Source organism: Pelecanus crispus, chromosome 1 (genome assembly GCF_030463565.1).
Source record: "Pelecanus crispus isolate bPelCri1 chromosome 1, bPelCri1.pri, whole genome shotgun sequence".
In the NCBI taxonomy this organism is placed as follows: domain Eukaryota; kingdom Metazoa; phylum Chordata; class Aves; order Pelecaniformes; family Pelecanidae; genus Pelecanus; species Pelecanus crispus.
In genome coordinates this window covers 98,631,730-98,642,055 of record NC_134643.1, presented here as the reverse complement: position 1 = coordinate 98,642,055, position 10,326 = coordinate 98,631,730, and the positions used below count along the sequence as shown (strand labels likewise).

The 10,326-nt window shown below is 45.0% G+C and overlaps 1 protein-coding gene across 1 annotated transcript in view; it reads right to left on the bottom strand.

Annotated features, from left to right (window-relative positions):
* Positions 1-246: 246 nt before the first annotated feature.
* NME7 (NME/NM23 family member 7) overlaps positions 247-10,326 on the bottom strand; it is a 71,893-nt gene continuing 61,813 nt past the window's right edge. Inside the window, exon 12 of the mRNA XM_075714738.1 lies at positions 247-333. Coding sequence (XP_075570853.1) covers positions 301-333 — 33 coding nt within the window. The 3' untranslated portion in view covers positions 247-300. The remainder of the gene's footprint in view (positions 334-10,326) is intronic.

The following is a 10,326-nucleotide window of genomic DNA, read 5'->3' as shown; positions in this document are numbered from 1 at the left end:
TTATGCAGTTGTACAATTTTATTTTTTCTGCAAGGAAGTGTAATGTATGAAATAAACCAAAGTCACATGTTTGAAAATAAATCTTTATTTTAAACTTTATAAAAGCAATGCAGTACCCCATAGAATGGTGTTAAATGTTGTCTAAAGTGCAAAACTCTATGTTCTAACATGTAATAATAGCCAGGAGTACAGTGCTCTTGTTGATCTTGTATTTCAGTCAGGTTGAAACATTGGACAAATAAATGAATGAACACACCATTCTGCGTGCATGTCTTTTGCATGGAGAGAGGATGGAGGCTGTTAGTTGTCCAGAATCTTGAAGAAGTACTGCACCTATTTCAAACAGAACATACATCTTTGTCATTCAGTCTCAGCTGAAGGCAGATGAAACAAGCATTGGGATTGCCTTAAATTGCTGCTCCCACCTGTGAGCAAAGGTGTTACACGTCAGCTCTAGAACAGCATGGTTCTGTGTTAGTTACTTGTATTCCCTTCTCCCTGAGCTGCCTTAGAAGTTGCTGTGGTACACATGCCCATGATCACACCTGTCAGGAACCCAAAAAGTCTTCAGTGTATTCACTGCTACTGCAAGTTCTCCAGGTCTGGAGGCACAGGCCATGCACTAGTAGTAACTACAGGTAAAAATGGTTTATCTTTAGTGTGGGTTAAAGCATGCCCCACTGCCATGTGCTGCCAGTCCAGAGGGGAAGGCGCATACTGAAGTCACAAGCAGAAGAAATGGAGTTTTGCAGCAGCAACTTGCTCTGTGTTGCTGCTGGGCCACCAGCTCGGTGCTGAGAACAGGCTATGCCTGACAGGGCTGCTCAGACAAGACAAAATGTGGCAGCTGGCTTCCTGCAGGAGTCAAGATCACTTTATGCTGCATGACGCAGATTACCAGGGAGAATTTCTCTGTGTAAAGTGACAAAACATGACTATCCTAGAGCAAGCTGCTTGATAAAGCCTTCCTAATCAGAACGCACGATACTGGAAAAGCAAGCTGCTAAACTTTTTGCCATCTGCTAGAAGGAAAAGCACAGTTACAGTATGCATTTGGCTGTTTCACACTATTCCCGAGGTGCAGGAGCTAGCAGAAATCTGCCTTCAACTGTTTAAGTTGCTGCTGTATGTTTATAGCAAGGCAAGGATTAACAAAGACGCTGCAATTAAGGCACTAAAATACTCCCTGAAGGAAGCCCCACCTGCACAGAGCTGCAGGAAAGCAGAGCCATTTTGGCTCCCAGCAATTGCTGGGTGTACAGCTGCCACTGTTGCGGAGGGGTTGTATGGCTCAAGGTTTGGTAGGATCAGCTGCCCTTACAATATAACTCTTAGGTGCACGGCCTGTGACAGGTTTAAAAAAACAAAACAAAACAAAAAAACCAAACACCAACACACAACCCCAAAAACCACCAAACAATACACCTCCAAAACTGCTTTATTTATAAAACACCCAACTCACGTTAGATAATTTATCTCCTTTTAATTTACTATATTAGTGCAAAGTCCAAGCATGAACTACTAATAAAGATAATGGCTTATTCCAGGGGTTGGGACAAACATTGTAGAAAACTTACGGTGCCCATGTTGGCTTCAGTGAGAGAGTGTCAAAAGGCACTTGTATAATGTACCCTTAGTACTATCATGTGAAATAAAAAAAAAAAAAAAGACAACCCCAAACCTTTACTTGCCCTGTCCCCATCACTTTCTAGTACCAAATCGGTGAAAGCAGGATGGCCTGCTCTGATCACTAATTAACTAGGCAGTAACTACTCCAGCCACACACCCTGCAGCCACCCACTGAAAAGAGCCAACTAGTCACAGGCCTCATGACAACTCTGCTACCAAAGGGCCACCACCCCCCCCCCCCCCCCCCCCCCCCAAAAAAAACCACCCACCCCACTGCCCATGTGGCCAGATCTGCCCAGCCCCGAATTAGAAATGCTGCTGTAATTTGTCAGCCCTAGTAGAGATACAGCATTAAACAGCTGCAGGATGGTTTGGGTTTTTTTTTTTTTTAAAAGAAAACACCACCACCCCAAAAAAACCCCAAACAAATGCACCACAAAAACAAAACCACAACCAACCAAAGCAACAACACACATCCACCCCTCCCAAAATCCCAAACCTCCCCCTCAACATGACAGGTAGGTGTAGACTTTTGGCTGGCCAGCCAGCTCGCCCAATGGCACCAGTACTTTTGGTACACAACAGACTCGATGCTAAAAATGACCTTTCACAAAATGCTGCTGACAGCCTTGCTATGCAAAGGGGCCGGTCAAAAGCCCAGGCAGGGCAGGGGGTCAAAATATTACATCTCATCAACCCAATTTAAAATTAGCATTGTTTGCAAAAATTTTTTTTTTTTTTTTTTTTTAAATCTGTGCTGTATTGCCTATGCAAAAGCTATTCTCCTCAGGAAGGCATCACTTTCCTCACTGCCTAACAGGACATTACATTAAACTGCCAGTCTGAACATGTTGTTCTTTCTGCCAGATTGGCTCAACATAGTTAAGTGTAATTGTAGCCATTAAAGTGAATTTTATCTCCCTTCTTGTTGATATAGGACACCTGCAATTCAAGGCTAGAGGGAGACACACAAAAATACTAATAAAATAAAAGGGGGGGGAGACATTTAAGGACAAGAACCTTTAAGGCTGTGTCTGCATGAACACTTGCACTAACACACACACCAGCTACCAGTTTTACAGCTCCAAGCGTTGGCACTTCTGGGCTTCTGTTCCCAGTTTGGCTGAGGGCAGCTGGCCAGCACGGGCCAGGCATGACCCTCGGCACGTGCAGGGAGCTGTGCCAAGAGCAAAAAAAAAAAAGGCCCAGCACGGTGGCGTCTGCTCCTTTGTGGGTAATAGCTCAGGATCCAGCCCCAGCCTGGGGCACGGATGCACCTGCTGCCATTGCAGACCCCCTTTCCCAGAGATGGGGCAGGTTTAGCAGAGCTGCGTCAACTCCCACCGCTTCCTGCGCTGCCTTGGCCAGAGCGACGCAGCCTCCCCAGGTGCCAGGTAATGATCTGCCCCTGCAGCACACACTGATACAGGTGAATACTGGCCTCGCCCCACTCCTCCTCACTTGCTATTAGCAACAAAAGGCATTGCGCTATTTTAGTCTTTAAAAGCCCCTGATTTTGTACAACCCGTTTTCCCAGGCCAGGCTGAACCGCCTCAGCTTACTTACAACCTATGGAAAACCTCTTCCTCCTCAATTAGCTTTTATTGGATTGTTGAAGATCCAGCAGCCTGTACTGGCAAGGCTCGGACATCAGAACAAGCACACTATGTATTGCCTAATGTGCAGAACTAGGTGCTAGTACATTCTCTTTACCTATGATCCTCTTTATGTGGGTTAGCTGCCACCCAGCTCCCAGTAAAACCAGTTAAGAGCTGGCATGTCTGTGGACACAGAAAGGATCCTACAAGAACCTCACCCTCAGGAGCACAGCAGTACTGGACAGGAAACACCAGAAATAAGGGCCATCCGTTACCCCACTCACACAACACCACGTGATGTTTTGCAGAAGAACCAAGACCAAGGATTTCAGCACTACCAAGAGATTTGGGGTGCCCCCACCCCATGAGGCCCCAGCTGGAGACAGCTTGAAGAACCCCATTCTAGAAGCACCAGGTCCTTTTCCAAGGGGATCCAGGACTTGGAGGTACTTGCACCGAACATCCAGACGGGGGTTAGGTATTCCAAAGCACTCTGTATTTTAGGAAATAGTTACTCTCTTTCCCAGGGTCCGAGTCTAAACAACAGAAAAGGGAGCTGTGCCCATACAAAACACCTCAACAAGCCTCAGCTTCTCTGATCCAAGCACGCCTCTGGTCTCTTTACGGGACCCAAAGGTGGCAGCGGACAAACCCTCACCAGGAATTGATCTGAAACCAACCAAATGCATTTCACAGATGCCACCCAAATGCCCTTCAAATGATGCTAATATTCAGGTGTGGTCACTCCTTCCCAGGGATGAAACAGGAGTAATTTAACATCAGTACTCTCCTTACAGATCCCAGGAACCATCTACCTGCTTTATAGCATGCAGCTATGCCTCCTCTAGCTCCTGTTCAGGGACAAATAACAATAATACTCAGGAAGTAATAACGGGTAAATAACTGTGCCCTTCTTGCTCTAACCCTATAAACTGCTTCACTGAGGAGGAGCTGAGAGCTGCTTCAGTTCCAAGAAGCTTTGCTTCAGTCACACGCACTCTGCAAAACTCATGTTAATGAAGTTGGCCGCTCCCTCTGGGCGCTTCCACATGTTACTGTAAAGTTTCAGGAGTTAATACAGCAGGCAATAACAAAATCCAGTCCAATGCCCTGGCTGAGCACAAACAATTACCATCTGAACAATGTGTGCCCTAAGAGCATAGATAGGCCAGGCAAAATTTAAAAAAAAAAAAAAAAAAAAAAAAAAGGAAGCAAATCGAGTGAGGCAGGCAGTCTTCCAAGGGAAAGCAAGAGATCTTGGTAATAACGCAGGACCCAGCACAGGCACAAAGTGTCCTGAAGATTTCAAGTGTAAGAATTACAGACACCTGCAATTTAATTCTCCTTCTGCCCAGAAAACAAAGCAAAAAGCAGTGCTGATGAGAGGTGCCAGCTGAGCAGCTTTGGAGTCAGAGCTTTTGTCTACAGAAGGACAGAGCAAGGTACACCTTGAACGGTACCAGCATATCACACAGGCATCACTACATCTTGCCTCAGAGAAAACCCCAGCACTGAAAGGGTATCTCAATGTTCACCATCCATTCCCCTTGTTCCCTTGGGCTGGCAGTTTTCACTAAGAGACCCTGTTAGTATCATTTGTGGCAGAAGCAAGGGTGCTGACAGGGAGTACGAAATATGCTGAGATCACAGATTCAACTTCTCATCCATCATCAGAAAGATGACAGCAATTTCAGTCCTTCCTCATCTCTGCTGAAACAAAATTGGCAGCCGGGAGATGGAAGGCTTTTTCAACCCTGTATTCATTTAGAGCCTGCCAGTCTTCCAGTGCCTTTCACGCAGCTGGACAGACACCCACCAGTACCCTCTTCCCAAAACCACTGCCAAGCTGTATCTCCTTGGTTCAGCATAGGTATCTGGGCACATGATCCAGAGAGTGTTTGCTGACCTGAAGTTTCAGCATCGGTACACTCTCCCTAACCAAAAATTTCTCTTTGTCCCTTAATCTTGGTTTGTACATCAGGACAAACGAAAACCCATGGACTCATACCATCCTTCCAGCCACAAGAAATAAAAATGGTTGTCAAAGAAGAGGGTCTACTGACTCGCTGTATTATTTCTTCTGAAAATAAAGAATTATTTTCCCACGTGAACCTGAAGAGGGTTTAGTCCCAGGAAGTTTGTTCAAAAAAAAAAAAAAAAAGGAAAGTCATTCCTGCCTCCCTCTCAAGCGTCACGCACTGTAAGAGAAATAAAGCCGTTCAGGCTACCCAAGGCAGAACAATTTGTACACATGCACTTTAACTGTCCAAGTTAATTTCTTAAGTAAACTGGGACAAACCCCCCTATGCACAGAAAAATAAAACTTTGTAATGGAAGGTTTTATTAAAGAAACACTGCAGGATAACATAGAGCGCATTTTGTAAAACACAGTCACCTCAAACACCACGTATGGTTATGATTGCATCTGAAAATACAGTGAAAGAGAAGGCTAAGGGAAGCTATTTGGAAATTGTACCATAAAATAAAAGATTAGAGGAATCTGAATTCCAAACAGGATGTAAATGAGAGGACAATAATTTGTTACATCACAATCGAAATACCAATAAAGCAATTTTTATGCTATTTACTCTGTAACAGTACAAGAAAAATAAGTGAACCCCAAAACTTCTTTAAAATAACAAAGCGTTGTTTTTACATCATACATAACTACTGTGCTGACTCAGACCACCGATTTCTGAAGTGTACGTACTTGTAGAATTAATAAGAAGGTACAGGTTCACTGAATCTCCCCACTCCTTGGCATAAGCCAACTGCTCAGTAGCTGGGGCTGAATGTATTAGCCCAGGACTCTCCCACCAGGAGCTCTACTCCTCCTTTAGTAACATCTTTGTTTGCCATCAGAAAAGATCACCAGCCTGGCAGAGCCACTGGAATGAAATAAAGCGAAGGGTCCTGGCTCCCATCACACATGAAAAACTACAACATGACAGCAAGTACTGCTTTCCCAAGGATCCCAAGCAGCTCACTAAGTCACCAGGATCACTGCCTCTCCACTTCACACTTTTCTTGAGGGACACTTGCCTGCCTCAAAATTGGGAGCGCCTGTGGAGCTCTTGTATGATGCCCTTGAACCAGTCAGCTTAGGTACTGACAAGATGCTAGGCACACCGCCACACATGTTGATGCAAGCTGCAAACACGTCCTGAACACTGGATAAAACACCAAAAAGGGCCCCTGCAACTAGCACCTGAAATATATAAGTAAAGCCTGGTTTGAATGTGTTCATACAAGCCACAGGCATTGTGGGGGCTCCTTGCCAATGCTGAGCTCTCCAGCCTACTCAGAGAGCACTGAAAGTCATGATCCTCATGAGCTACCAGATTATGGCCACAGAGGAGGAAGTGGTTGCAAAGAGAGAACAAGAGCATGTTTCCACCCACATCATGGATTCAAGCAAGGATGGAAGCAACAAGCAAATAAATGAAGTAGAAAGCACCCAGCATTTAAAGCTCTTCCTGAGCAACCAAGATGTTCTGCAGGGTAGTATTTGACCAGGGGACCCAACAGGCTACGCTTGGCAGCAGGGTAGAAGTTATGGCAGGTAAGACAGCAACAAAATATCCTGGAAAAAAACAAACAAACAAAAGCACTACCTGGTCCACAAGGGTCCACAAGCAGTGGCCTTGCAAGCACCACCACAAGCCCCTGTGTAGACTGTGGCTCCCTGTGCTGACAGGAAACATCCCACCAAACTAATGGCACAAATTGCCTTCGTGTAGTCCTCAAAGTACCTTCTGAGCAACATCACTGAATCTAGAAAGCTCCATTCCCCTGTGGAACAGGTCGGTATTAAGAGGCCAAGAGCTCATTTCATGTCTCAGCAGCCCTCTGCAATTTCAACACTTCTGCTGTGTGCTAAACCATGTACCGTCATGACAGGACTAGACTCTTGACACACTGAGTCACCAAGTTCCTATTCAATAGCTGGACTGAGTAAGGTGGCTACCAGAGAAAGCCCACAGTTCCTGGTTTGTGGCTGGATAGTCTCGGCACACCGTCTCTCCCCAGCAGAACAGCAGTAACTACCACTGGCACCAATGCAGAAGGAAACTTGCCCACTTAGCAACTCTGGCCACTTAAGAGAATTGCCTCTTGCCCAGAGACTTGCCTACATATCTCAGTGTATCTCAGATATACTTGTAAATATAACATTCCTGCTTATATGCCAATGTCCTTAGGGTTAAAGAGGAAGAATCCAGCTCTTAACTGAAACCAGAAGTTGCTCGGTGACTTTGAGGAGCCGTAGACTACAGCCGACACCCTTTCAGGTGGCTACCGCCATCTTGTTCCATGTTTGCACAGCTGCTAGCACAAGATCATCACAGCCAGTGTCTAAGCCCTCAGTATTATCAGAACACAAAACCAATACTGCTATGACACTACACTTCGAATAATTAGTTATTATTACTTATGAAAGAAGAAGTGGTTTCTGGAGCTTGATAAACTCTTAAGATATCCCATGGTGTTAGCATCTATGAGAGAGAGGAAATCTTGTTCACAGTCTTCGATCCATATTAACACGTTTGGCTGTGGTTTTTTCCTCCCACGTTCCACATACATTTCAACACATGTATGCAGATAGCTGACTTAAATTCTCCTCTTAATTACTGCTAGTTTACAGTAGTCAGTCAAGGAGGTTGCACTGATGAGGGAAGGGGTAAACCCTACACAGAAAGTACCAATATAGCTAATCATTTGCCTATTTGACCTCTGAGAAAGAGGTGGGAGGTGCAACTGGCTGTAATAGGAATCCACGTAAAAATACATTTGCATCACACAGCAGTGTGTGCTACAGGACAACAGTGCTTCTCTTACCCCCCAAAAAGGTGCAGGACCCCTTGCTCAAGAAATGAAAGGAGATTCTGAGCTTCTACGTGACTGTAACTACAGTGTCCCCTTACTGCTTTTGCTGTATAAGCTATTCCCCTGAGCTTTTTTCTCTGCTTTGCTGTAGTCTGTCCATCGTGCAGCTGAGTTGTAGCTAAATTGTTGCTATGCTTCAGCTGGAGGAAGAGGGGTAATGGAAAGAGGACCTGGGCTTTTTGGTTCAAAATGAGAACATGCTGAGGGAAAGAATGAAGGCAGCAGCCTCAAAGATACAAACTGGGCCTCAGATGAGTTATCAAGAAGTGTCACGCCTTCCCTCTGCCTTGACCTCCCCTCCACAAAGTGCCTTGGTCAGCGCAACACAAACACGTGCCAAAAGCCAAGCCCTGTTTATCACGTAGGTTACCTTCAGGATCAGGTGAAACTTAAGGAGCTTTGGCTTGGTTCACACTCGTTAACTTCTTCTCTCTGGCACTTATAAACCTCAGACTTGGCAGAACAAGGGGCAATTGGACCTCGGATCTTACCCAGATGTGGAAGCACAAGAGCTGAACTATTTCACAACTCTGTTTAAACAAGTTTCTAGCTTAGTTTGCCTGTCTGACCCACAAGTATAATAATTATACAACTGATGTTCAAAATTAGGCTGCAAGTGACCTAACAATACCATAATTTATTTTTTTAAAAGAGAAATCACCAACATGTGTTCAAAATCCATCCCTCTATTATTGCTATTTTTAATTTTAATTTCTCTTCAGATAGGCCTAGGCAAAAAGGTTACTTAATTCCCTGTACAACTATATATACAGCATCAGGAAACATTGAGAGACAGAATTCCAGTGCTAGCTAACATCCTCTGATATGCAAAAACACCACCAAATAAGATGAAGTTTTCCTACACTCCAGATTCTTTCCAACCTGTTCCCACAGCTGTTGGATAAGAAGTCTCAGAAAGTTAAAATGGAGAAGCACTTGAATCATAATAACCGTTATCTGACAGATCATTTTGTACCAGGAGAGACTGAAATTTCCAACTGACAGACAAAAACAGCTACTGCTTTGATGAAAACTTGTAAAAAACCCCACCAAAAACCAACCTCACCCAAACCATCCAATTTTTTATTTCTTTTCAGTGGAGATGATTAAAAGCATCTTACCCTGGATTATGCAGCTCAGTACGGGCCCCTAATAAAAGACTTCATTGCAAAATTGCCATATGACTGAGTGAAACAATGGCTTCTTTATTAATATTTTAAAGACTCCCGAGGGAAATGCTGTACAGCTGAAATGCCCTCAGTGAAAGGTTCATTGCCATGCTATGCACTTCTGCTGTGTAATGTTTTACAAGCTGCACTGCCCTGTGAATGGGGAGAGTTAGTTCTCAGCTGGTAGAGGCAGCTTGCATAATACCAGACAAGTTAATCGGTAACAAGCAATGCAGGAGACCTTTGTTCCGAGTGTGACATACACAAATTCCACACTAAGCACATTGACGCTTCTGAGAGTTACTCATTGACATGCTTTATTAAATTGCTTGGACTATACCTTGATGCACCGAAAAGGTTAGTTTAACAGAGCTGCATCCCTCTGATGCCTTCCATCCTAAATTGTTGCACTATAACCTCAACCCACGGATCAGCTCGCTACTGGTACAAAGGCATTTCCAGGGTGGGTGATAGCAAGCACCTTGCAGCACGCCCATGTGTCAAGACAATGGCAGCGGGCAGGCAAGGAAGCAGCAAACAGAAAAACGCAAGTTGGCAGCCAGCAGAGTGCTTCTGTAACAGGACTCTATTCTTACAGAAACGGTTACAGGAAGCATTTGTCATGTTCCTCCCGCCGCTGCAAGGCGAGTGCCCCCCATCCACTCTAGTCAGCTTGCTAAAACACCACCCTCCCCCCAGCCTCCCTGAATAAAGGCAAAAGGGAACAAGGCATAAGGCGTGCTTCTCCTGGCACTATTTGGAATGCCAGACCAAAGACAGCTGGCTTCTAGCAGGTGGAAGGCACGCTACACCAAAAGCCAGGAGCAACACAGCTCTTAATACTCGTCAGAGCATTTAACTAATACCAAATCTGAGGAAAACCATGCTGGTTTCCATCACCCACAGCACTTGTCCGGACAAAACACACCTGCTGAACTGGCCCGTCCTGTCGCAGCTTATCATGCGACATCACCTCCCATCTCCCCAAGGCTGGATCCAGCCAGCTGAACTTCCAGCACCAGAACTTGTGCGAGTCTCTGTCCGTC